The 27,588-nt window shown below is 45.8% G+C and overlaps 1 protein-coding gene across 1 annotated transcript; it reads right to left on the reverse strand.

Annotated features, from left to right (window-relative positions):
• LOC122539514 (uncharacterized protein C4orf54-like) lies at nt 1–26,057 on the reverse strand. The gene is made up of 3 exons (XM_043674457.1): nt 25,851–26,057; nt 19,673–23,504; nt 1–3,880 (listed from the first exon to the last, which is right to left on the reverse strand). The coding sequence occupies exon 2, from the start codon at nt 23,404–23,406 to the stop codon at nt 19,693–19,695; it is 3,714 nt and encodes a 1,237-aa protein (XP_043530392.1). The 5' UTR covers nt 23,407–23,504; nt 25,851–26,057; the 3' UTR covers nt 1–3,880; nt 19,673–19,692.
• Nucleotides 26,058–27,588: the final 1,531 nt, after the last annotated feature.

Raw genomic sequence — 27,588 nt, forward strand, 5'->3', positions numbered from 1 at the left:
TTGAAACGTTAACACTGTTTCTCTCTCCATAGATGCTGCCAGACCTGCTGAGCTTTTCCAGCAATTTTTGTGTTTGCTTGTTTCAGAGTATTTTGCTTTATGCCAATGTATATAGCATGGCCTACCCAGGAAAGTGCCATCGACATGTACTTGACAGTAAATGAGTAACTGACCTCTAGTCAATAAAATAAAACACAGTACCAACCAAGGCAGTGGAAAAGGAGAAAATAATAAAGACTCATGTGAAAATCAAATAGTATTTTTTAACAAAGTTGCAGCCTTAGCAGCTTGTGAACCCTGACTTATACTTAATATTTCAGAACACATACTTGATACCAGACTGAAAGTGCACACTGCAACTTCTTCAGAGTTGATTACCCTATTGTGTTACAAATCTTTAGTTCTAGGATCAATCTATGAATTAAAGATTTAAAAATAATTAGTTCAGTGCAGGCAGCTTTCCTTTCAAAAATAATTTCAGGCTCAGAACGATTTCTCTGGTGCTGTTCCCTGGGGGTAAATCAGAAGGAAATAAAATATCACAGATATCTCACATCGTTTTCTCTGTTTGAAAGTGATAGTTGGAGAATCAAGCATGGAGGGCTCCAATTTGTCTGTTGTCTTTTCCATATTTGCTGCACACAATCTGAAAGCTACAGAAACATCTCCCTTTCTCCATCCACCAAGAGTTAGGAACACATTCAGGTTGTTTAGATTCCCAAACTAATGGAAACTGAAGAGCTCCTGGCAGTCAGGTCCTTCAGGAACACCTGCTGGTACAGCACTGTTTTAAAAATATTACAGCAATACATTTTCATTTTAAAATGTATCCTTTTATTTGCAGGAATTCAGATGGATATGAAATATAATTTTACCTTATCCCTGACTTAGCTCAATGGGTCTGTAGTCCAAAAAGGCAAGACCACCATCTTTGAGTTCATCAGGCTGGTGTTTTTTTAGCCGGGGCAGAGAATGTGTTGAGGAAAGAGAGAGTGTATGTTATACCCTTTTCCCCACTAAGATTCACCCCTAGCTGCTCCCAGATCAGTGATGGCATGAGTTACTGCAGATCTTGCCTCCTTTCTATTTAATACATTGTCAGGGATTTGAAATCTTAGAAACACCATGCTCGAAACTTCCTGCAGATTATGATGAAACAAAGATTCTCTTTTTGTAACATGAGTGGATTTCCCCCTTAAAGTGTCTTAAATGTGACCTCTGATTGACACCCTCTACGGCAACACTTTTATTTTCGATGCTGCACATATTGATGGTTACAATGAGACTTTTGAATTGTTGTCAAACCCCGGGCCAGAAACTATCCTGCTTCCAATTTGGGAGTAACCACTTCTGAGGTTGTCCAAACTCATATGTAGAAAAACAAAACTGGGGATAATGAAATATTTCTGCACTGTATTCATTTCTCTTCATCGATGTGGTTCATTTGAAGATATTGGGATATTGAGCAGGCTCCATGAGGTTCATATATACACAAGGACTTCATTTTCCTAATTTCCACTGACAGTGAAATTCTCAACAATCAGAAGTTTTCCAAACCAACAATGATGTGATGCAATAGGTCATTTGGTTCATTATCTTTGCCCTTTGAAAGACCTGTCCAATTAGTCCCAACCCCCCTTCTGATCCCTCACTGACCCACAAAATAGCCCCTTCCAACCATATTTCCTATTCCCTTTTGAAATTCATTATTGAATCTGCTTCCATCATCCTTTCAAGCAGTGTTTCCCAGATCACAATGACTCACTCTACAATATAAATTGATACTCATTCATTACTGCATCCACTGCCTTCAATTTTTGAACATCTCTATCCAATCTCCTGCCAACTACCTCAATTTTGAACAGACTTATCAGAGTTTCTCTGGACTCTCTGCATAGCTTGAACTCTTTTATCCTGGTTTTTCATTCCAATAAACCTCTGTTTTAACCAGATGTTTGCTATTTTTAGATCAGATTTTCACCTATTAGAAAGTTTGCTAGATAATTGCCCAAAGTTCTCAAAAATGCATTGTCACCCTACTTTGGTGCCTCCAACACAGTACCTGCATTTCTTGCTAACATTTGTTAAGAAGTCCACTCAAAACAAAATGAATGAAAATAATCAGCAAAAGTGATTGAGGGTTTCTACGAGTCCTCCCCTTTCGAGAGTCGGGAAGTCTGCTCTAACACGAAATAATAAAATTTTTTACTTTAATACAAACCGTGCACTGTAACTGGTGCATGTGTTACAAGTTGCTGCCCCATCCCAAAAATTACTTTTCAGCTCAGCTGCACTGCAGTTGCCATTAACACCACAATGGGAAATGCTTTAGAATTCTGTCCATACCCCAAACATGAACAGCGCTGATCACTGAATATCTTTAAAGTATTATTTTCAAAAAGAAGTACGAATCTATCTTTTTGGCGGTTCAGTAACAGATTAGCTCTGCCTGTAGTTTCGAAGTGCAAATGGTCTTGCTAGAAACCCTGAGAATTGTTGCAAATGTAAACAGGATTGACATTGCACCAGGACCTTCTATAACAAACCAAAGAGTATCATCACCACACACCAGTAAAACTAAATGACTAGATATTCCTGTCCTGTAAAATTACCAAGTTACCTCTGACTAGATTATACCTGTTATTTGCTCCTGACTTTGGTTGAAAGCATCATTTAGAATTCCTGATGTTAGGGTGCAGAATCCGACTGCTTGGTGGTAGCTGGGTGCAATGATGAAATGTTTGATGTTTATATTTCCGCCAGGAGTCAGGCACCCAAGGGGTGTGCTTCTGGAAATAGCAAGTGTGTGTTGCCAGATTTCCTGTTTGCTAACTTTAAAGGATACTCTAAAAATGCGCCCCCAGGGGCTGAGACTCCATGATAGGACAGCAATTAATAAAATTGTACAATGTGTACAAGGCTGATATTATGCCAGACTCTATGAAATAAAATGCAAAGAGCTACAAGTTATCATTCTAGGTAATGGTCACTATTTCCTTCATGTCTATGCTACATATGGCACTAGTTAACCAATGGATGTGCTTATGTCAACTAATTGTTAGAGAACAAATACGGAGGAACCACATCTGCTTGACTTTACCCAAGTCTTTGCTTTGCTTAAAAATAAGTAGTGTCAGGCTAAATCGCTATCACCAGCATAGCAATTGTCACAAAATCGTGAGGAAACAGCCATCTAGACTTACCAGAGTCAGAAAGTTTGAATCAAATAAAACATAAAATCTAAAACTGGTATAAACTATTCTGTAGATTAGATTTTTTTTTTTTTGCTCTGCACAGCCCTAATACAAAAGACAGTTGCAGCTTAAACCTTTAATTAAATCTAAATTGAGGTATGTAACAGATGGAGTTGCTTGCACTTGGTAACATTATCCTTCACTGAATAACCTATGTCACAGTTTATTAGGACTTGTTTGTGAATAATATTATCTTGAATGCGCTGGCACTACAAGTGTCAAACGTGCACAAATTCAAACAGGGTCACTAAATTCTTCCTCAATACCTTACAGTCAAATATTAGTTTATCTGTGACTTACTGCTATCAACTCTTCCACCATCAAAGTGCTGTCATGTACAAGTTTCACTACAATGACAAACCAGTTATCATCTTTAATATCAAAATGATGAGCAAATGCACAGTCATCTAGTGTCGTCAGTCATTAAAATTAAAAGGCATTGAATGCTCTGGCATAAAATATTTATACATGCTGCCAAAAATGTTGCTTATTACTTTGAACAGTAAAGAATTTATATTAAACACACATAACTACATTTGAGAATAGGAAAATCCTAAGGAAGTTTTAAGAAGTTGTTTTGCATTATAAAGCAGTCTTCATATGACATTCTTCAGTCACATCTCCTCCTGAATAAATACAGATAATATCAGAATTAGTCTCATATCTTACATTGTTGCATTTACGTTTGACAATGCATTTTAACCCTTATAAATAAGACAAAGCAATTTATTTATAGTATAGGATTAATTATAGAAAGTACCTGATTGGAACTCTATATGATCAGCACGGATGGAGGGCCATCAGCCCAGTGTGCACGTGCTGATTCTCTGAAAGAACTTTCTAATTAAATCCCACTCTCCCTGATTTCTCCTCAAAGCTTTGACTGTTTTTCCAAATGCTTTTGCAAATCACCAAAATTCCTATTGCATTAGCTTACTGCACTCTTTATGGCACGTGTTCCAGAACAGAATAACTTACTGAATAAAAAAGAAAATTCTGATTATCTCTCCACTCAGCCCTTTTGCCAATTACCTTAAATTTGCAGAGCAAAAGCAAAGAAACTGCAGATACATGAAAACCTGAAATAAAAAACAAACGTGCTTTAAGAATCTGGCAGCATCTGTAGAGAGGAACAGAGATAATTTTGAACCAAGCATTGCTCTTCTTCAAAACTAAACAAAAGAATAAAATATTGGTCTTGGATCATTAACTGTGTTTCTCTCTCCACAAATGCTGCAGACCTGCTGCGTTTCTACAGCATTTATCAACTTTGTTACCTTCAATCTGTATTCGCCAAATCCCCTGCCAATGGTTTCTCCCTGCTTATTTGATCAAAACCCTTTCATAATCTTTAAGCCTCTCTAAAATCTCTCCCATGCCTTCTTTGATCTCAGGGGAGCAATCCCAGCTTCTGTGGTCTCTTCACCTCACAGAAATCCCTCATCCCTGAAACCATTCAAATGCCCCTCTTCAATGCCTTAACATTGTTCCTCAATTGCGGTGTCCAGAATTAAAAATAAGAAGCTAGCTGTGACATAAGCAATGTGCTATATATAATTAGCATACCTTATTTGCTTTAATATTCAATTTACAAAGTACAGGGTACCATATGATTATGTTTTTCTAAAAAATAGCCATATCACTTTGTCCTGTCACCTTTAACCATCTCTGTATATTTTGATAATTTACATCCAGGAATTGCTGTCTTAATTTTTTCCTTTTTCATTTTCTCTATTGACGTTGATCCTCTCAACTGGTTTGTTTGAATTATAGAACAGTTACAGTGCAGAAGAGGCCATTCAACTCTTCGTATCTGCACTAGCTTTCTGGACCAGCACCGTGTCTTGTCCCATCCCGCACCCTTACCCTTTAACCCTGCAAATCTATCCTCTTGTTACTTGAAATCCCTGCTTCTCTTTGCTGCTATCTTTGATTGTGGTCAACATGAGGAGTGACCTTTACCAGGAAGATGACTAAGTCCATTAGATAGTGAACTATCATCAACACATGGGAAGCCACCAGCTGGCAGAGACCTGGGTTCCCATGGCAAAGTAAACAAATCTCACTCTGTCACTGGCAGCAGGTCAAGATAGGAGTGATGGGAGACTTTGACATGTAACAAGGTTTCTGCTTTCTTTAACCCCTAACCCAAGAAATCTGAGAAGTTGGTTTTCAAATTTCTACCTGACTATAAAGATGACCTTGCTGATTGTCTGTAATAGAAAACTCCCACTTTTCATCGCTATGATATTACAGGATTGGGGGGAGGGGGGGGGGGGAGGTGATAGGGATTGGCTGGTGGGTGGGGGGGATGTGGGGACAGGCAGGTTCACCAAGTAATTTTAAGGCAGAGGTAGACAGATTTTTCATTAACAAGGGAGTCAATGGTTATCAGGGGATAGGCAGGAATGTGATATTGAGGACACAAATGATCATTTGTGATCTTGAATGACAAAGCAGGCCTGAGGGGCTGAATGGCCTAATTTAATCATAGAGTCACAGAGATGTACAGCATGGAAACAGACCCTTCAGTCCAACCCATCCATGCCAACCAGATATCCCAACCCAATCTAGTCCCACCTGCCAGCACCCAGCCCATATCCCTCCAAACCCTTCCTATTCATATACCCATCCAAATGCCTCTTAAATGTTGCAATTGTACCAGCCTCCACCACATCCTCTGGCAGCTCATTCCATACACGTACCATCATCTGTGTGAAAACGTTGCCCCTTAGGTCTCTTTTATATCTTTCCCCTCTCACCCTAAACCTATACCCTCTAGTTCTGGACTCCCCGACCCCAGGGAAAAGACTTTGTCTATTTATTCTGTCCATGCCCTTCATAATTTTGTAAATCTCTATAAGGTCACCCCTCAGCCTCTGATGCTCCATGGAAGACAGCCCCAGCCTGTTCAGCCTCTCCCTGTAGCTCAGATCCTCCAACCCTGGCAACATCCTTGTAAATCTTTTCTGAACACTTTCAAGTTTCACAACATTTTTCTGATAGGAAGGAGACCAGAATTGCATGCAATATTCCAACAGTGGCCTAACCAATGTCCTGTACAGCCGCAACATGACCTCCCAACTCCTGTACTCAATTCGCTGACCAATAAAGGAAAGCATACCAAACGCCTTCTTCACTATCCTATCTACCTGCGATTCCACTTTCAAGGAGCTATGAACCTGCACTCCAAGGTCCCTTTGTTCAGCAATACTCCCTAGGACCTTACCATTAAGTGTATAAGTCCTGCTAAGATTTGCTTTCCCAAAATGCAGCACCTCGCATTTATCTGAATTAAAGTCCATCTGCCACTTCTCAGCCCATTGGCCCATCTGGTCCAAATCCTGTTGTAATCTGAGGTAACCCTCTTTGCTGTCCACTACACCTCCAATTTTGGTGTCATTTGCAAAGTTACTAACTGTACCTCTTATTATGTATGTTCATATAAACAAAGAGAGACATAATCTTGAGGAACATTTCTCATTTTAGGCACATTATCAGCCACAACAGCAAACTGTCTTTTAATTCACTTGGATGTGGGTGCTGCTGGCCGGGCTTAGCGTTTACTGCCTCATCCCTAGTTGCCCCTTGAGATGGTGGGGCTGAGCTGTCTGCTTAAACTGCTGCAGTCCATGTGCTGTAGGTAGACCCAGAATATCCCTTAGGGAGGGAATGCCAGGATTCTGACCCAGTGACATTGAAGGAACGGCGATATAATTCCAAGTTGGGATGGTGAGGGGCTTGGAGGGGATCTTGTAGGTTGTGATGTTCCCATGTGTCTGCTGGTTTTATCCTTTTAGGTGGAAGTGGTGTGGGTTTGAAACATGCTGTCTAAGGATATTTGATGAATTCAACAACTTTAAATCGTAAGCATCCCTCCCATTTTTTCAGACAGTGAGACTGAATGATGGTTCTGTTCTAACTAGTTGTTTATTTATCTATCCTGTTATCATCCCCTTTGTAAATTTATTGTAAAAAAAACATTTTGCTGAAGATTATCATCTTGTACTCATCAGGAAGTTTACAAGAAGTAAAAATGTAAAAAGGAAGCACATTTTATACTGAGTTAGAACAGCATGCTGATTGTTGACATGTGGACTCTGATTGATGGAGGTGATGTAGCTCACTTGATGATGTGTATCCTGGTAGCTACATACATTGATGCACAAAGCACTGTTTTCTGAAAGAACATGTCCACACATTGTGCCTTTCTCAACTTTAAAAATAGACAACAATCATTCTTTGCTTAATTATTCAAAGCAATGCCTTGACCCAATCAGATGAGCAAGTGCTGGTGTTGGACCGGGGTGGACAAAGTCGAAAATCACATGACACCTGAGGAAGAAACGGGGTCTCTGAAAGCTTGTGGTTTCAAATAAACCTGTTGGACTATAACCTGGTGTCGTGTGATTTTGGACTTTGACCAATCAGATTCAACTTGCCTGGTTTAAATTCAAACAATGTTTGGCAGTTAATCGTAAGTCATCATCTAACTGGTACATTCTCCATGACAATGTCACCAACAATCAGAGTCAACATCTCCAACCAATCAGCATTCTGTTCTCAAACAATACAAAATGTGGTTTCCCTTAAAATTTGTAGTCTTGCAAATCTCCATTTGAAAGTGAGTCAAAGCTTTGCATTGTGTTTTGTTCAGAAATTATGCTCTGACAGGGGTGTCGGGAAAACTATCTGTCTGGATGATGGGACTTATGAACTAGCTCACTGTAGTTACGACAGCAGCTGCCCAGGCAGAAGAAACCTCCTTGGATCATACCTTATTTAAACTGATTTAACACCTCTGCTCAAACAGCAGCGGAGAGAAACCTCAGATATGTTCTCGAGAGCATGTGCACATTAGGTTCTCTGTTGAGTCATTGTGAGGCTTGTGTCTTTCAGTCAGTAGGTTGACCAAGCACTCCCGTGACTCGCTGTCAGCCTGTCCATGTTTCCAAATCCAGGGCCAACCATAGCCTGGGCAAAATAGGTCCTGAGTATTGGTCAGAGTATTGAGTACAGGAGTTGGGAGGTCATGTTGCGGCTGTACAGGTCATTGGTTAGGCCACTGTTGGAATATCGCGTGAAATTCTGGTCTCCTTCCTATCGGAAAGATCGGAAAGATGAAACTTGAAAGGGCTCAGGAAAGATTTACAAGGATGTTGCCAGGGTTGGAGGATTTGAGCTATAGGGAGAGGCTGAACAGGCTGGGGCTGTTTACCCTGGAATGTCAGAGGCTGACGGGTGACCTTATAGAGGTTTACAAAATTATGAGGGGCATGGATAGGGTAAATAGCAAAGTCTTTTCTCTGGGGTTGGGAATCCAGAACTAGAGGGTATAGGTTTAAGGTGAGAGGGGAAAGATATAAAAGAGACCTAAGGGGCAACTTTTTCACGCAGACGGTGGTGCGTGTATGGAATGAGCTGCCAGAGGAAGTGGTGGAGGCTGGTACAATTGCAACATTTAAAAGGCATTTGGATGGGTATATGAATAGGAAGGGTTTGGAGGGATAAGGGCCGGGTGCTGGCAGGTGGGACTAGATTGGGTTGGGATATCTGGTCGGCATGGACGGGGTTGGACCGAAGGGTCTGTTTCCATGCTTTACAGCTCTATGACTCTATGATTGGCGAGAGGACTCTATCTGGTGGAGGTATTGCCATGGAGAATGCACCATTAATGCTGATTGACAATTAACTGCCAAGCTTTGTTTAAATTTTAAATCAGGCAGATTGGGTCTGATTGCTCAAGGCATTGGCCTCAGAAATGAAGTAGCAAATTGTTGTCATCTAATTTGTTTAATTGAAACAGATTCAGTATATGAACATGCTATTTCTGTTTGCAAAGAACAGGGCTCTGTATATTCAAATATGTAGCTTCCAGCACATGCAAGTGCAACACAGTTTTGGCCTGACTGACGTATACAACATTCAGTGACAGTGTGATACCAAGTAGGTTGGCTGTACTTCTCAAAGACCAGCCAACTTATCAAACAGCAAATTGTTCTTTGCAACAATCTAGGTACTGCCTGTATTCAACCAGCCACATTGGGCACATCACAATGTTCAACAGTAATGCAATTCTGCAAATGGACAGCAGTTGCTGGATAACCCTGAGTGTGACAATGAATTTAGGATTATCCATTGGGCTTCCAATGTGGTGTACTTGTGTGTGCTGGAAGTTATGAATACATGTGGCGTCGTTCTTTAGAGACAGAAAGTGTACCTCCACACATTGTGTCTATTTCAGTTCAACAAGACAGGGGGTTGCCAGTTGCTGGGTCATTTCTCAGGGCAATGCTCTGAATAATCACAGGTTCGCTTGCTGATCAATCAACACTCTCTTCTCATGCAGTAGAGATATTGGTTTTCCCCTTGTGCAGTCAGTTCTGCTGTAATGCGGTAGTTCTAATCTTGTGCAGTCCCGTGTTATGAGAAAATCACATAATAACAGCACCATTTAATCTAATACGGTCAGAGTCACATTATAATTAATACATGCTTTAAAAATTTGTGGTTTAAAAACAGTGTCCCCAATTTGTCAGTTGTTTTACAGTGAATTCGCGTTAATGAAACAAATGTTATAGCATAACAACCTGAATTAATATTCAGGATTATACAATGTCAACATGGATTTATGAAAGTGAAATGCTGTTTAACAAACCTATTGGAGTTCTTTGAGCTCATAACTCGTAGAATAGAGAGAGAGCCCTGGATGTGACGTATTTGGTTTGTCAGAAAGCTTTTGATAAAGCTTCCACATTAGTGGTTAGCTGGCAAAATCAAAGGTCACAAGATTTGGGATAATAAACTGGCATGGATTGGGAGTTAGTTAACAGACAGGAAACAGAGCATAAGTAAATGGGTCATTTTTGGAGTGTAAGGCAGACAAGTGGGATAGCGCAGGGATCAGTGCATGAACACCAGTTATTCACAATATATGTTGTGTTTGCATGAGGAAGCCAACTGTAGTACAGATCATTCTGTTATGACAAGAAAGTGAGGTCTGCAGATGCTGGAGATCAGAGCTGAAAATGTGTTGCTGGAACAGCGCAGCAGGTCAGGCAGCATCCAGGGAACAGGAGAATCGACGTTTCGGGCATTCCTGAAGAAGGGCTTATGCCCGAAACATCGATTCTCCTGTTCCCTGGATGCTGCCTGACCTGCTGCGCTGTTCCATTCTGTTATGACACCCATTTCGTCAATGTGAATTCGCTGTAATGCGATTGACAAACTGGGGACACTGTTTCTACAGCACAAACTTTTCAAATGTGTGTTGGCTATAATGCAATTACAGCACCAACACTTTAAGCACGGTTTCTAAAGTGCAGTTTCTCTATAATCATGTTATTGTGGAACTGATTGTGCTAAGGGCACAAATCTAGGTGAGATTGTGTGTAGTGAGGAGGATGTAAAGAAGAGCTAGGATGATTTAGACAGGTTGAGTGAGTGAGCAAATGTACGGCAGAATCTATAGAGTCACAGAGATAATGAGTGTAAAGTTGTTCATTTTAGTCGGAAAAACAGAATGGTAGGCTATTACCTCAATGGTGATAGATTGGCAAGTGTTGATTGTCAACGAGAACTTAATGACTTTGTATATCAGGCATTAAAAACAAGCATGCAGATACACTGTGCAGTCAGAAAGGCAAATGGTGTGATGGCCTTGAGTACTGGAGCAAGGAAGCATTAACTGCAGCTGTAGTAAGCCATGATGAGAACACAACAGGGTGTACTATACGTTGTTTTGGTCTCGTTACCTAAGAAAAGACGTACTTGGTGTAGAGGGAGTGCAGCAAAGACTGATTCCTGAGATGACAGGTTTGTTGTATGAGCAGGGTTTGGTTCAACTGGACCTGCATTCACTGGAGTTTGGAAAAATGAGAAGGAATCTTCTTGAATGCAGGGATAATATTTCTCGTGACTTTGGGGGGAGGGGTTCAGGGTCACAGAATACAGGGAGGCCATTCCAGACTGAACTGAGAAGAGATTTCTTCACTCAGAGGTTAGTGATCATGTGGAATTCTTTACTGCAGAAGGCTGTGGAGGTGAAGTCACTGAATATATTTAAGAAAGAAATAGAAATCTAAAGGTTAAAGGTGTCAAGGATTATGTGGAGAGAGTGAAAATAAAGCATAGAGATAGAGTATCGGTCAAGATCATGTTGAATGCCAAAATGGGATCAATGGGGTGAATGGTCTACTCCTGCTCCTGTTTTCGATGGTATTATTGCAAACTGTCCTATTGAATGCACAAGAAAAAGCATTTACAGACTTTAAAAAAAAATTATACTTTGTAATTCTCTACCTTTGACAGCAGTGGAGACTGGGTTATTGAATATATTCATGGATGAGGTCAACACAGTTTTGAATTAAAATAGAGTCATGGGTTAATGGGCTGCAGCAGGAATGTGGAGAGAAGTGGTAGTGCAGGTTTGAGAGGCTGAATGGCCTAGTCCTACTTACCGAGTCATAGAGATGTACAGCAACGGAAACAGACCCTTCAGTTCCACTCATCCATGCTGACCATCTAAACCCTTCCTATTCATGTACTCATCCAGATGCCTTTTAAATGTTGCAATTGTACCAGCCTCCACCACTTCCTCCGGTAGCTCATTCCATACACGCACCACCCGCTGTGTGAAAGGTTGCCCCTTAGGTCTCTTTTAAATCTTTTCCCTCTCACCCTAAACCTATGTTCTCTAGTTCTGACTCCCCCACGCCAGGGAAAAGACCATGTCTATTTATTCTATCCATGCCCCTCATAATTTTATAAACCTCTGGTCACCCCTCAGCCTCCGACGCTCCAGGGAAAACAGCCCCAGCCTGTTCAGCCTCTTCCAATAGCACAAACCCTCCAACCCTGGCAACATCCTTGTAAATCTTTTCTGAACCCTTTCAAGTTTCACAACATCCTTCTGATAGGAAGGAGACCAGAATTGTATGCAATATTTCAAAAGTGGCCTAACTAATGTCCTATACAGCCTATAATGTCCTGACCTCCCAGCTGCTGTACTCAGTGCTTTGACTAATAAAGGAAAGCCTACCAAATGCCTTCTTCACTATCCTATTTACCTGTGACTCCACCTTGAAGGAACTTTAAACCTGTACTCCAAGGTCTCTTTGTTCAGCAACACTCCCTAGGACATTACCATTAAGCGTATACGTCCTGTCCTGATTTGCTTTTCCAAAATGCAGCACCTCACATTTATCTAAATTAAACTCCATCTGCCACTCCTTGGCCCATCTGATCAAGATCCTATGTTCTAGAAAACAGTCATATATATATATATATTTAATTTATATGTTATGGTATATATGCACCATCAATGCTCAGTAATCTCACACATTCACCTGATACCCATTCGAATAGGTAACATGTGGAACTTTGCAAATAAATATCGTTTAACTTATCTTGCATTGGTCAGATGCAGCCCTGGTGTACAGCACCCTATTCAAGCCACAAGGATCCTGGCAGCAGGGAGTTTGTGGAGCTGGGAGGGGTCAGATTACTCTTCCTGCTTCTCGATTAAATGTTAATAACGTCTTTTACTCAGTTACCATTTTCAAAATATCTGCTGTTGGTTCAGGGTTAGGCTCATTGATGAATACAAGCTTTTGCCAAAATGGCAACAGAATTGGCAGAAATCTCAGAAAACGAGTCACCTGGTGGCTACAGCATGTAACTACACCGTGACAAGTAACAAACCAACACTGAATGAGACACATTGATACAGCAATTTATCATGATTAGTTGTTGAGAAGAAAGTATGATTAAACATTAAGCCAAAGAAAGCAAAGTTTGTGGTTGGGAAAATGTTAATAATAACAAAACAACATAAGATATATGGGCAGGATGAGGCCCTTGAGCCTGCTTCGGTGCCAATAAGATTATGGCTAATATGTTGTGGTCTCATCTACACCTTGCCTGTGGCCTATAATCTTTGACTTCCTTGTTAATCAAGACACAGAGTAACTCAGCCTTGAATAAATTCAAAGACCCACCCACTGCTGCTGGCTGGGAATGAGAATTCCAAATACCAACAGGAAAAGGACATTCTTTCTCAGCTCCATTTTAAATGGACAACCATTATTTTAAAACAGTGCACCCTAGTTCTCAATTCACCACGAAGGGAAACATTCTCTCCACATCCTTTTGTTGGTTAAGTTATTAATGGTTACAGAACCACGTGGTAAATGGAGTTCACCCATAATCGAAAAGGAATGGCAGAATAAGGGAATGAATGGCCTCCTCCTGTTCCTAATTTAGTAATTTAAACAAGTTCATAAATTATAAGATTATAATGAACGGTTTAAAAATACTGAATGTGTGAAAAATCTTGCATTTGTATAGCACCTTTGACAATCTTGGACAATCCTAATTGTTTGCCTTTGCTCCAAGAGATCGGGGTTAAAGAAAGTGAGGAAGTTAAAAATTCATTTGCATATATACTGGTTGGAGCCCACCCAGAGTATCCCTTCCTGAATTCACTGTTCTTCAGGAAGGAAATACTGTAAGTTGAGACTGCAGTGTAGATATATCAGATTGTTATCAGGGTTTAGGGTGTTAGGTTACAAGGACAGATTGCATAGAATGGGCTTACACTGCCTTAAATATGAAAGAGTTAGGGTTGATCTAGCTTAAGTTTTTAAACATTGAAAGATTTGACAAGATACGTGGAGAGATGCCATCTCATTGAAATCAGGAAAGGGTTTTTTTTGGGTGGGTGAGTGAAGGTGGGCTTGAGTGTGGGGTGGTCTACAACAACTTTGTAGAAAATGGATAACAAAGCAAGGTGTTTCCAAGGTGATATCAGCATGCATGTTTCATAGGGTAGATGCAAGAAGAGGTTTCCGTTTGTGTGGGAGATTACTCAACGGACCAGAAATGTAAATTAATCACAAAAAAATGGACAGAGGTTGAAGAGAAACCTCTTTGTTGTGTGTGGTAAGAATCAAAAAAACCACTGACTCCCACTTCAAAGGAATTTAGGAATCTGCTTCAGTGATGGCTTCAAGTAGAAAATTACAAATTTAAACCACCGAGGCTTAAAAACCCTCAATACCACCGGGAATAGTAAAGGTGCATTTAAGAGGAAACGAGACAAGTGCATGAGGGAGAAAGGAATAGAAATGACAGGATTGGATGAAATAGGGCAGCAGGGCATTCTTGTGGGACATAAACACCAATATGATGGGCTGAATGGCCTGTTTCTGTGCTGTAAATATTTCGTATTCATGACATGGTGATCAACAACTTTGTTTTGAATATCAGCAACTGGCTTCTTGGCACAACTGCTAAAGTACTTAACATTAGATAGGGCATGCAGCTTGGAGCTATTTCTAGCAACATAACAGCCCAACTTTGACTCTCTTTAGATCATTTATAGTAAACGCCACCATCTTAAATTAGTTACAAACAAAACACTCTCTGATATTTTCTATGATGCACCATTAACGGGAAAAATAAGTCATCTTAGTACAAACAGAACCATGACTATACAGCCAAATAATTCGATGAAACTGCATTAATCTAGTAGTTATAAATATAGAAGTTTTGCAAGTTTCACATTTCAGATGTTACTGCTCTAAAACCGCTGACAAATGGAAGGAAATTACTAAAAGACTAGCCATTTCTTTCAGAAGTTGTGTTGGTATAGAAATTGTTAGCTCTCAACTCTGCCCAATTCAGGCTGAGCTCATTGTTCTGAAATATCCACTCTGCAGATGCTTGGTGTTGCCTGTATTTCTAGTTTACCTTTCACGTTTTTAGCACCAAAGAATTTTACTTTTTATGCATCATGTCTATCTTGCTTCCTGCAACAAAGCTCCTGTCATTGTAGATCATTATTGGCCAAGAGCAATGTGCTACCTACAGATAATACATTGTGTGTCTCCTGGTACAACATTCCTGCCTTTATAAGACAGCATGTTTTCAGACTCGCTATATGATAGCTTGAAGATTATAATTTCTAATGCTATGTACAGATTGTTCACCAAAGTATTGTGACATCTGTGCAATGGTTGGATGTTTGCAATTCCTACCATATATTCATGTCATCACTAATACCACCTTTGTTCACTTCCACTACATGAACTCCACCCCTGCTTCAGCTTATCTGCTGCTGAAATCCTCATTCATTCCTTGGTCACTCCTGACTTGACTATTCCAAACACTCCTGGCTGGTCTCACACATTCCATCCTCTGTAAACTTAAGGTCATCCAAAACTCTGCTACCCTTGTGCTTAATTGCACCAGGTCTTGCCCACCCATCATCACTCAGCTTGCTGACCTAGAGAGGCTCCCATTTAAGCAATGTCTTAAACGAAAGCCTCTCATCCTGGTTTTCAAATCATCGCAGGATGCTGGGCCACTCTTTAGCATTGCCGTCTGCAACCCCACCACCTGCCAAGATATTTGCAATCTTAAATTTCTGAGCTCTTGAACATCTCCCATTTTAATACCCTACCAGTAATGGCCATGTGCTGCCTGAGCCCTAAGGTCCAGAATTCTCTCTCTAAACCTCTCCAATTCTCCCTCCTCCTTTAACACACTCCTTAAAGTATAGCACTTTGGCCAAGTTTTTGGCAAGTTGTTCTAGTATTCACTCATGTATCTCAGTTTCAGATACTGTTTGATAATCATTACTATGAAGCTCCTGAGGATAGTTTGTTCCATTGATGGTGTTATGTTTTGGAAGCCGCTGAACCCCACTTCAAAGGAAGTTAGGAATCTGCTTCAGTGATGGCTTCAAGCAGAGCCTAGTTTGATTTTCAGGTGTGAAACCAGCCGCCTGCAGACAGTCAGTGTTTGCTGTTACTGGGGTTGGTACTGAAATTACAGGGTGTGAAATTACAAACTTAAACCACCCAGTTTAAAAACCCTGAAATCACTATTTATTTACATTTCTTAAACCTTTACCTTCTTGTTACTATGATGAAAGGTGTGTGATGCATGGTAGTCTTTTTTTGCTGTGAAAAGTAACTAAGGTCAATCTGTTTGAATAATGGCTTTAAGCCAGTATATGCCGGAAAGCAGACTCATGGAGTGTTAATGAAAGTTTGTTTATATTGTGAGGTTTTACAACAGGCGAAGAAAACAACATTAAACCATTGACCCAGCAAAAGCAAGGATGAGTTTTCTTTTAAGAAAAATAGTTTAAAACTTCTAAATTCAGCTTGCTGGGGGCCTGCCTGAATGGATGGTCTATTGGTAGTATTGCTAGACTGTTATGCCAGAGACCCAGGTAGTGTTCTGAGGACCTGTGTTCAAACCCTGCCATGGCAGATGGTTAAATTTGAATTTTTAAAAAATGGAATTCAGAGTCTAATGATAAAACTGTTGTTGATAGTTGGGAAAAAAATCTGGTTCACTAATCCCCCTTAGGGAAGGAAATCTGGTCTGGCTGACATGTGTCTTCAGACCCAGAGCAATGCAGTTGGCTCTTAACTGGGACTAGGATGAGTAATAAATGCTGGCTTAGTCAGTGATGTTCACATCCAATGAATAAAAGGAAAGGTCTCTTCTTCACCCATTTTTCCATGCTACTGTCCTACCCTGTATCTCACCACCACTCCCTCACACTCACCCCCAGATCCTCCCCTCACACTCACCGCCAGAACCTCCCCTCACACTCACCGCCAGATCCTTACCCTCATTCACTTCCAATCTGTGACAGAGGGATGATGCGCTAAAGGCAAAGCAGCAACATTATCTGTTATTTAAGATATTCAGCTCACATATACACAGGTGAGAATGTCTGCACTCATTTCAGTCATATCCAGAGGTATGATTCTGGGGAATGCTATAAATCTCACCCATTTCACCTTCAGGGAGAGCAAACTTCCTGCTCCCACCCTTACTGTTAGAAAGCTGACCTCCCACTATCCAACCATATTTTGATAATGGATGGGAAAATTGAGCAAAGGGATAGCACGTTGGCTCAGTGGTTGCAATGCCTCAGCGCTAAAACGGCGTCACCTGCAATGACTGAGCCTAGTTTGACATTCAGGTGTGAAACCAGCCGCCTGCAGACAGTCAGTGGCTGCTGTTATTGGGGTTGGTACTTTTGGGGTGTGAATATGGCATTCGGTGCCAGGTTATCAGACAAAATTGGTTCCTGATCTTGCTAGTCTCCCAAAGATAAAGTTTAAAATTATTTTGTGACCTCGAATTTCCTTTTGGAGTGTGTGGGCGATTTGTTTAGATGCAAGGTCTTTTAGGTCTTTTTGAGTGAAAATTTCAAGTGTCTGACTTGTGGGGCACCATTGTGGGCACCTTCAGGTTTTGTACATGGCTTAGAGGGAACTCTGCTTTCACTGTTCTCTTTCGCAGCAGCCCTCAGCTTTGAGGAGTGTTGGTCAGCCTGCACATTGCCAGTATAAATAAGCAATGTCACACTGTCCACTCACCTTTACCTCAAAATTGCGTCAGGGTCCGAGGTTATGCAATTGAGCTCCAATTTGTCCCTTGAAAGTAAATGCTCACTGGACACCTGTCTCAGCACCCAACTAACAATAGCACTGAGCGAGAGTGCCAGTGCAGGTGGGTATCAGATGACAGCTTCAATCTGACATTGTGCTCAGTTACAGCATTTGAAATTAGTGTCACTGACAAGGTCCACAAGTGAAGACTAGTTCATTGCTGTTCTGTATTGGAAAACAACAGCAGAACTGTGCACGAGCAAAAAGATACAGTTTCATAAACAAGAAACAAGTTAATGAGAACAATAAAATAGGCAGCTGTTTCCCCATCCATAAGGAGGGAGTCTGAATATGTCAACTAATATTTGTCACTATATCAGATACAACTGTATATTCCTTGTAAAATATATTGCACTTCCTCAAGGATGATTCATTAGGGAATGATCCAATTGCAATGACTGAAGAAATTCAGAAGTCACACGATGCCAGGTTATAGTCTGACAGATTTATTTGAACTCACAGGCTATCGGAGCATTCCCCCTTCATCAGGTGAAGCGGTTACATTTTGAAAGCTTGTGATTTCAGATAAACCTGTTGGGCTACAACCTGGCGTCGTGTGACTTCTGACTTTGTCCACCCCAGTCCAACATTGGCTCCTCCACATGATGATTGAAGAGTTAGATCTGGTTGATAGTGAGGGAACTGTTTTCTCTGGAGGGACAGTTAGAGGGAGGGCCATCCCAAAAGCATTCTTTTCAGAGACTGGAAATCTGAAACCCTTTCCCCTCACCCTCGGGGCAAACTGAAAATTTTCTGAGCAAAGATCTGTGGATTAATATATAGTGAGGGTACCCAAGGATACAGAAGCAGGACAGCTTGGTGGAGTTGAGATAGAGGTCAGGTGTGATTTAATTGAACAGAGAATTGAAGGGGTTCAAGGGGTTCGATGATCTATTCATTTTCCTACCTAAAATATTTAGCAGTATAAGATATTCCCATTGAATGAAGTGTTTTTTTATTCATTCATGGGACCTGAGTATTGCTGTATTAATTGCTCATAGCAAACTGCCTCAAGTGGCTTTCAGAGGGCAGTTAGAGTCAACATTGGTGTGGGTTTGGAGTCATATGTAGGCCAGACCAGATGAAGACTGCACATTTCCCTCCCTAAAGGACATGATTGAACCAGATGGATTCCTGCCACAATCTGGTATTTTACGGTCCTTACTCCTCATTTACTCAATCATGTAAACAAATTTAAACTCCCCAACTGCCAAGGTGGGACAGGCACTCAATATTCAGATCATTTGAACAACGCTCTGGATTACTAACCCGATAACTATAAAAACTCAAACAGAAACTGCTGGCAAAGGTCAGCAGGTCTGGCAGGGAGGGAGAGCAGGATTCTGATGAAGAGTCACTGAATTGGAAATGTTAAAACTCTGTCTCTCTCTCTCCCACAGATGCTGCCAGACCTGCTGAGTTTCTCCAACCATTCCTGTTTCAGATTTCCAGAATCTGCAGGGAGAAAGTGAGGACTGCAGATGCTGGCGATCACAGTCCAGAGTGTGGTGCTGGAAAAGCACAGCAGGTCAGACAACATCTGAGGAGCAGGGGAATCGTCATGATTCCTGATGAAGGGGTTATGCCCGAAACGTCGATTCTCCTGCTCCTGGGATGCTGCCTGACCTGCTGTGCTTTTCCAGTGCCACACTCTCTAAAGTCATAGAGATGTACAGCATGGAAACAGTCCATTTGGTCCAACCCATCCATGCCGACCAGATATCCCAACCCAATCAAGTCCCACCTGACAGCACCCGGCCCATATCCCTCCAAACCCTTCCTATTCATGCACCCTACTTCCAGCATCAACAGTTTTTCTTTGTATTATTAACCCTACTCATTAACGCGTGTTAAACAAAATGCTACGGTTTTGAGGTTTTTGCTATGTCTGCATGGTTAAACCTGGGGCAGTGCTGATTCCCGGTGAAGGTATGTACTCACACACAGTGATCCAGGACTGTTCATCTGTGCTCCACAATAAAACTCATGGTGGTTCCGTCAAAGGATGGAGGAGCTATGATCCTCGGGCCAGGTTGGGAGGTGATGCTGATGACTGGTTTACCTTCTGGGAAGCCTTTGCTGGCTCTGGTGATGTGCTGAGAGGTCACGGTGTGTGTGGGATTCATGGACTTGCCAGTGGGGAAGTAATAAGGACTTTCCATGTATTGGGCTTCTCCAGGCTGGCTGATCGCACTGGGGGGCTTCACAGTCTCATTGCACTCGCTGTCGGCCCGGGCCAGCTGGCTCTGTAGAGGGGGCAGCACAGCGGGCGTGGGCAGAAATCCCGGGTACAGCATGTAGGTGGTACCATAGGCGCCAGGGTTGATTGCAATGGGAGACATGGGCACAGACATTGGTGCCAGGGGCTGCTGAGGAATGGGCACATCCACATACTGCCCGGTCTCCGGGTCATACAGCCGCTTGCGAGCTGGTTGGAGGGGCGTGTCGACCAGGTAGTACTGCCCGGTGGTGGGGTCCAGTAACATCTTGCGTTGTGTGTGCGGGCCCGGGAAACACGGTACTGGGGGACTCTCCACCAACTTGGCGTGGCTGATCAGCTCTGGGGGCTGCACCGCCAGGGCAGGGCTGGAGTTGAGCTTCTGGGACGGAGGCTGGTGGTAGATGGTGGCGGGAGACGGTTCCCGTTGCTGTTTGGGGCTCGGGCTGTGTAGGTGTCCGGGGATGGCAGAGTAGGTGGTGGGAGGCTCGGGGACAGGAGGCTGCTTGATCGGGATGGTCAGGTAGTTCTCAAACTCTGCCGGAGGGCCGCTCCGGGCATCCGCCACATTTTGCGCCACTTTCTCGCTCTCCTCCAGCGACGGGCGGTGGGGGGCCCGCACCGAGCGCACTTCGGGCTGCACCGGCGGGGATCGGACAGTGGCTGCCGGTTTGAACTCTCTCCTGGCGGGGGCTTGGCTCACCGGTGCCACGGTGAAGAGCTGCGGGACTGTGCACTTGGCGGCGGCTCCGGGGCTCTTGGGGATACCGGCGGTGGTGGAGGGTTCGGTTTTGTGAGTGGGATCGGGAGCCTGAGTGGCCGCCGGTGCCTCGCGGTCGGAGCCCGATGCCTCCTCGCTGGCGATCAGGGACAGGACGTGACTCCCGGCCAGGGCTCCGGTACCGGGAACCGCCTCACTCTTGCGCTTCCATTCGTTCCGGTCGAAGACGTAAAGCTGCTCCATACTCTTCACGGCCGCCGTCAACTTCTCCAGTGCCAACCGCTTACTCGCCTCAGCCTGGCAGCTGGCACCGAGCACCTTGTCCAGTCCTGGGGCTGCTCCTCCGGTGGTGGGAGGGCTCGCTGCCGCTCTCCCGGCGCCGGGGACCGGGAGGCTGGCCCTGGGCACCGACCTGGAGCCGGTGATCATTGCGGTGTCCGGGGACCCGGGGCTCGGCGCTTGTGGCAAAGCGCTGTCGTTAACGGCGTTCTGCAGGCTCCCACCACCACCACTGGCCCAGGCACTGGACTTCCAGTTGCTGGGGAGCTGCTTCTTACTGACTGCCTGGCACTTGATGACAATGGGTACGGAGGGGCTGCTGGCGAGGGCTGGGGGCGGTGGTACCCTCTCCTCCCGGGATACGGTGCCACCGTGCACGGTAACGATGTGGTAGGAGCTCTTGAGGAGTTTGCGGACGTCCCGGACCCGGTGGAGTGGAGCCTGCAGCCTCTGGATGTTGTCGCGGATGTCCCGGACGGTAAAGTGCTGAGCCCTGGTCCTGCCCCCTTCCTCATGGCCAGCCTCCGCCAACATCAGCGGCTGGCACCGGACCTCAGGAACCGCCCCCGGTCCCGGGCTCCGGCGGCTCCGCACCTTGATGCGGATTTCTGGCGAGCGGACGGCGGCGCTCTCTCCCTCCGCTGCCCCTTTGGGAGGGGGCAGGCGGCCCCGGGGAGGCTGGGGGGAGGCTTTCCTGGGCTCGGTGCCAGGCGGTGCCCGCTGGATCCCGGGCACGAACAGGTGGGACATCTTGGTGTCTCTGCCCGGGCTCTGGGCGATTTCCGCTCGGATGCTCTGGCCCGCTCGGGCGGAGTTGGCGCCGGCGTCAGGCCAGGCCCGGAAAGCGCTGCGCTGGCTCGGGAACAGGCTGCTGCGGGCCGAATGGCCTAGCTCCGGGCCTGGGGGGCTGTTGGAGCCGCGCCCCGGGGACGTGGTGTCGCTAATCTCGCCCCTCTCCATGCGGAGCTCCTGCTCGAACTGCATCCGCTTCCAGATGATGTTCTGCAGGAGGCTGGACGCCAGCTTCGACTTGCGCTGCGGCTTCGCCATCTCCGCGCCGCTCCTGCGCCGTTCCCGGCTGCCGGCCCCCGCCGCTGTGTCCGTCAGGCCATCGGCGGAACCCGAGCCTCCCGGGGGCTGCCGCTGTCCCTCTGGCTCGGAGCTGAGCTGCACGGTCTCCCTTGACGCGATGCCCCTGGAGCCCAGTTGCGCCGCTTCTCCGCTTCTCCCTTCGCTGCCGCCGGGGCGCTCCGCCGAGTGTTCCTGGGGGGCGCTGGCGGGTTGTGGCCCCTCTCCCTCCGGGGGTAGTTCCCCGGGACCTCCCTCTGGACTCCTGGTGTCCTCCCTGGGTGCGCTCACGCTGCCGTTTGCTGTCTCTGCAGGAAATTCGCCGCGATCTGTCTTGCCCATTGATTTGCGGCAGTGGGCATCCACATACTGTGCCCAGCGGCTACACCCGATACTTCCCTCTGACAGTGATGACAAATCGGTTGATCTATTACCGGAGCAGTAAGTGTCCAGATACTCATCGCCCAAGCACGCCAGGCTGCGGAAACTTCGGGCGGTCAGACTGCGAACTTCCTTATCCGCTTCGTCCAGCTCACTCACTGCGCTGGAGCTGCAGCGGCTCGGCTCAGCCTCCGCTCTCCGAGCGCCCGAGTTTCCGCGCCGACCTCCCGCCGCACCGGCGCAAGCTTCCCGCTCCTCGCCGCGAGTCTCGCCCACCGCCCGGGAGCTGGCCCGGATCGACAGGTGGACGTGCCCCCCGCCGGTGCCCTCCCGCCGGGCACCTTCATCTCCCGCCGATTCCTGCGCCGGCGCTGCGCCCGGAGCCGCCGGCGCTTCTTCGGCGGAAGCCGGAGCCTGAGGGGTGAGCGAGCCTTCCTCCGAGGCGTCGCTCTCCAGGGAGCTGCTGTCCAGGAAGGAATAAGCGGCGCTGCTCTCCGCCAGCGCACAGGAAGATCCCAGCGCAAACTCACAGTCGCCGTCATGGTCCAGTTCAAACAGCTGGATCTGGTGGGTGGTTATAAAATGCAGCTCGTCGCTGCCTGCCGCCGCCAAATCCGCCCAAATTTCGGTGCACTCGCTCTCCCCTCCGCCCGAGTTCCCCTCCAGCCGGGCTCCGCCGACCTTACGCCCACCGGATCCGACTCTGTCGCTGTCGCTAAAACTCTCGTAAATATCCGAGCCCACGGCGGTCTCGTAGCCGGAAAATTCGGCGGGGGACTCGCCGCGCTCTCCCGCCCGAGTTCCCGCTGCGCCGGCGTGACTCCGGCGAGAATCTCCCTCTCTCCTCATGGGCGCTGGCTCCCCGTCCGCGCCGGGAGTTTCCGGGCGCTCCGCCGGCTTTGCGCTGCTCACTCCCGCCGCCGTCCGCTCGCCGGTGTCGCGGGCCGGGAGAGCCCAGTTCGCCGCAGATCCCCGGGGCCCGGCCACCGACAAGTGCAGGCACAGCATTTGGCGACGGTCCGCTCGCCCTCCGCACGGCGTCACGTCAACAGCCACAGGTTCAAATCCCGGGCGTCCCTGGGCCGCCACAGCACCGACAGCATTCCCTGCAGAGGGACAGAGAAAGTGTCTCAGTGACCCGGTACCGGCAACTCTCCCGCTCCAGCACCTCTCACCTCACACCACAACCCGGTCAGCTTGTCTGCTCGGGGATCCGTGCGTTTGGAATACATTTGGGGGGGGGAAAAGTACAATTTTGTGGGACTTTGAAAGGAAGAACGGGATTTGCATTGATATAGCGCCTACCGTGATGAAGGGTGACTGGAGTTGCTTTCGTTGGAACAAAGTGGGGGGGGGGGTCACCTGATTGAAATGCGTACAATGATGAGGGGCAGAGAAAGCCCCCTCCCGCTGGTGGAATGACCGGGGTGGGGGAATATATTGAAGGGAAAGGGGCAGGAGGTTTCGAGGGGATGTGAGGAAACCCTTTCTCACCCGGGGGGGGGGAGGGGGGGGGAATCTGGAACCCACTGCCTGTGAGGGTGGGAGAGGCAGGAACCCCCATCACATTGAAGAAGGATTTAGATGTTCACTTGTAATGTCAAGGTGTACAGGGCTATGGGCCAAGTGCTGGGAAAGGGGATTGGAAGAGTGAGGGGGTAGTATTTGACTGGCACAGACTCAGTGGGCCGAAGGGCCTGTGTCTGTGCTGTAGATCTCTGACTCGAAGGACGTTTAAAATCCAGCCAGTGAATTGGACGCTCCCTGTTATTTTTTTTTTTAGAAATTCCATCTTCATTTATTCGAAGTGCAAGATAAAATTACTACTTAGTCCATTTACTTGTAGTAAATATTTCCTGTAATTATCAAAAGCTATTTCACCAATATATAAACATTATGGGCATATATTGTATATAGGTGGTTCCAATGGTATTCTTTATACAGCTCCAAGCACAGAAAGACAAAGTAACACTCCCTGTTACAATGGCGAGACCGTGGGAGTGATTGGACAGTTTCCACAAGGCGGGACAGAGTTATCTTTCTTTCTCTGTGATACTTGCTCCCAACCGGACTCTGAACATGAACTCTGTTCCCCTCTCTGCACGGCTGCCGCCTGATCTGCTGAGTTTCTCCAGCACTTTCAGTGTTTGTTTCCGAACGCCAGACCCCAATTCAGAGCTCCAGTTAAAACCCGCAGGAGCCGTGGATGCTGTATAAACCAGAAACACATAGAGAAATTGCTGGACTCGGAGCTGAGGAAGGGTCACCGGACCCGAAACTTTAACTCTGATTTCTCTGCCCAGATGCTGCCCGTCCCGCTGAGCTTTTCCGGCAACTTCCAGTTATGTTTGAGATCTCCAGTTTCTTGGGTCATGACAAAGGCACAGTACTGACGTGACGGGCCGATTGGTCTCGTTGGACACTTTCCTCCCACATCGGCACCCACCCACACTCTGAATGTTTAAAATCCCTTACTGACAAATTTGCAGTTCCCACATCCATTTTGGGGTTAACGCACACCAGGAATTTCGGACTGATCCATTCTGACTGTAGATTAGAGTGGTGCTGGAAAAGCACAGCAGGTCAGGCAGCATCCGAGGAGCAGGAAAAATCGACGTTTCAGGCAAAAGCCCTTCATCAGGGAATTCTGACTTTATCCTGGGGGAAAAGACGATTTCAAATGCCTGGGGACTTCCAAACAAAGCGCCCCGTGAAAAGGAAACTTGGTGCTAAAATTTACGCACCATCCAACCCTCCCTTTTCCAGTTTCATTCTTTTAAGACGCGAAACTTGCACAAAAAAATCAGCGTTTAGTATTGGGGGGGGAGGAGCCGCAGATATCCTCGAGTTAATATCAGTATCCCAGAGAGATCCCATTCTAAAATGTGTAGCAGTGGGGTCTGCTGACAATAACTCACTGCCTTTATCAATATCATTTGGAGATGCTGGTGTTGGACTGGGGTGGACAACGTTAAAAATCACGACACCAGGTTATAGTCCAACAGGTTTATTTGGAAGAACTAGCTTTCGAAGTCCCTGCTCCTTCATCAGGTGGTTGTGAAGAATGAGATCGATCATATACTCCATCTGATGAAGGAGCAGTGCTCCGAAAGCTAGTGCTTCCAAATAAACCTGTTGGACTATAACCTGGTGTTGTGTGATTTTTAACTTTGTATCAATACGAACATTCCCGAGTTCTCCATCCACGCCAGACTAACAAGGTTAAAGGATTGACTTGCAACAGACTAGGAGATGTCCGAATGTAGTTACAATCTCACGGATGTTGCTAAAGGTAACTCCAGAGGTGGCAAATTTCCGGAATGTAATATATATTTGTACAGCGAGAGCGGATTATTTAAACCTTTAGATCGATAGCAGTAAGTGCTGCAGAGATAGGGAATCAGATCGAATTGAGACTGGCCAAGGTGACATTATAGAGAGAGCGAACTCACAATGCTGCTCACAGCGCCTGCATTTCCGAGAGTTGAGCGGCCAGAGGCGGACGGAGGATGGACTGGGTCCTGCTGCATCGGGAGTTTCGCCTGGGCTTTGTTAGAAGCTCCTCATTGAAGACGACCACAGCCTGAACTATCAACTATTCATAGACTATGCGTCAGTTATACCGATTGAATAAAGTCCTATTTAAAACTAACCCATTACATTCGCTCATTGTTAGAATAAAGAAGGGTGGGACTGAGGTGACAGGAAACGGAAACCCTGGATGGACAGGGTTTGCTCGAGATGCTGGGAGCTGTGTTCATGTTCCTGGTTCTGTACCAGCGGTGAACAAACTTGGGATTGACCGTGCAAAGGGAATTTGCAATATGAGACAAACCGTGGCGATATTTTGAATGATGTGGTTTGACGATTAAATGTTGACCGGTTCACTATGAGACAACTCTGTGTTGGCCGCAGGAGTTCCCAAGCGCTCCCTCATGCTCTGCTGGAAAGAGTGAAGTTTCCACAGCGCTCTCTCAACACTACACAAAAAAACCCCAAAGAACTGCGGATTCTGGAAATCAGACCCTTCTAAAAGGTTCACTGAACCAACACGTTAACTCTGATTTCTCTCCACAGATGATGCCAGACCTGCTGAGTTTCTCCAGCAATTTCTGTTTTTGTCCCTCAGCACTGATCCTCCAACTGTGCAGCATTGCATCAGTACTGACCCTCTGCCAGAGCAATACTCCCTTATCACTGACCCATCTGACAGTGCAACACTCCCTTAGCACTGATCCTGCGACAGTGCGGCACTCCTTCAGCACTGACCCTCTGACAGTGCAACACTCCCTCAGCACTGACCCTCTGACAGTGCAACACTCCCTCAGCACTGACCCCTCTGACAGTGCAACACTCCCTTAGCACTGATCCTGCGACAGTGCGGCACTCCTTTAGCACTGACCCTCAGATAGTGAACACTCCATCAGTACTGACCCTCTGACAGTGCAGCATTCCATTAGCACTGATCCTCCAAAATGCAGCACTCCCTCAGTACTGACCCTCCAACAGTGCAGAACTCCCTCAGTACTGACCCTCCAACAGTGCAGCACTGCCTCAGCACTGACCCTCCAAAAGTGCAGCATTCCCTCGGCATTGACTCTCTGACAGTGAACACTCCCTCAATACTGACCATCCAACAGTGTGGCATTCCCTCAGTACTGACACTTTGAGAGTATGGCAGTCCCACAGCACTGACCCTCCAATAGTGCAGCACTCCCTCAGTATTGACCCTCCAACAGCATGGCACTCCCTAAGTACTGTCTCTCTGATAGTGCGACATTCCCTCAGTACTGACTCTCCAACAGTGTGACACTCCCTCAGCACTGATCCTCTGCCAATGTGTCCCTCCCCCTGTACTGACCCTCCGACAGTGCAGCACTCCCTTAGTACTGACTCTCCAACAGTGCAGCACTTCCTTAGCAGACCCTCTGACAGTGTGGCACTCCTTCAGCACTAATCCTTTGACTGTGTGGCACTCCCTAAGTACTGACCCTCTGACAGTGCAACACTCCATCAGTACTGACCCTCAGACAGTATGGTGGTCCCGAAGTAGTGACCTTCTGACAGTGTAGCACTCCCTCAGCACTGATCCTCTGACAGTGTGGCACTCCCTCAGTACTGACCCTCCAACAGTACAGAACTCAATCAGTATTGACCCTCCAACAGTGCAGCACTCCCTCAGTGCTGACC

Source organism: Chiloscyllium plagiosum, chromosome 32, assembly GCF_004010195.1.
Source record: "Chiloscyllium plagiosum isolate BGI_BamShark_2017 chromosome 32, ASM401019v2, whole genome shotgun sequence".
In the NCBI taxonomy this organism is placed as follows: domain Eukaryota; kingdom Metazoa; phylum Chordata; class Chondrichthyes; order Orectolobiformes; family Hemiscylliidae; genus Chiloscyllium; species Chiloscyllium plagiosum.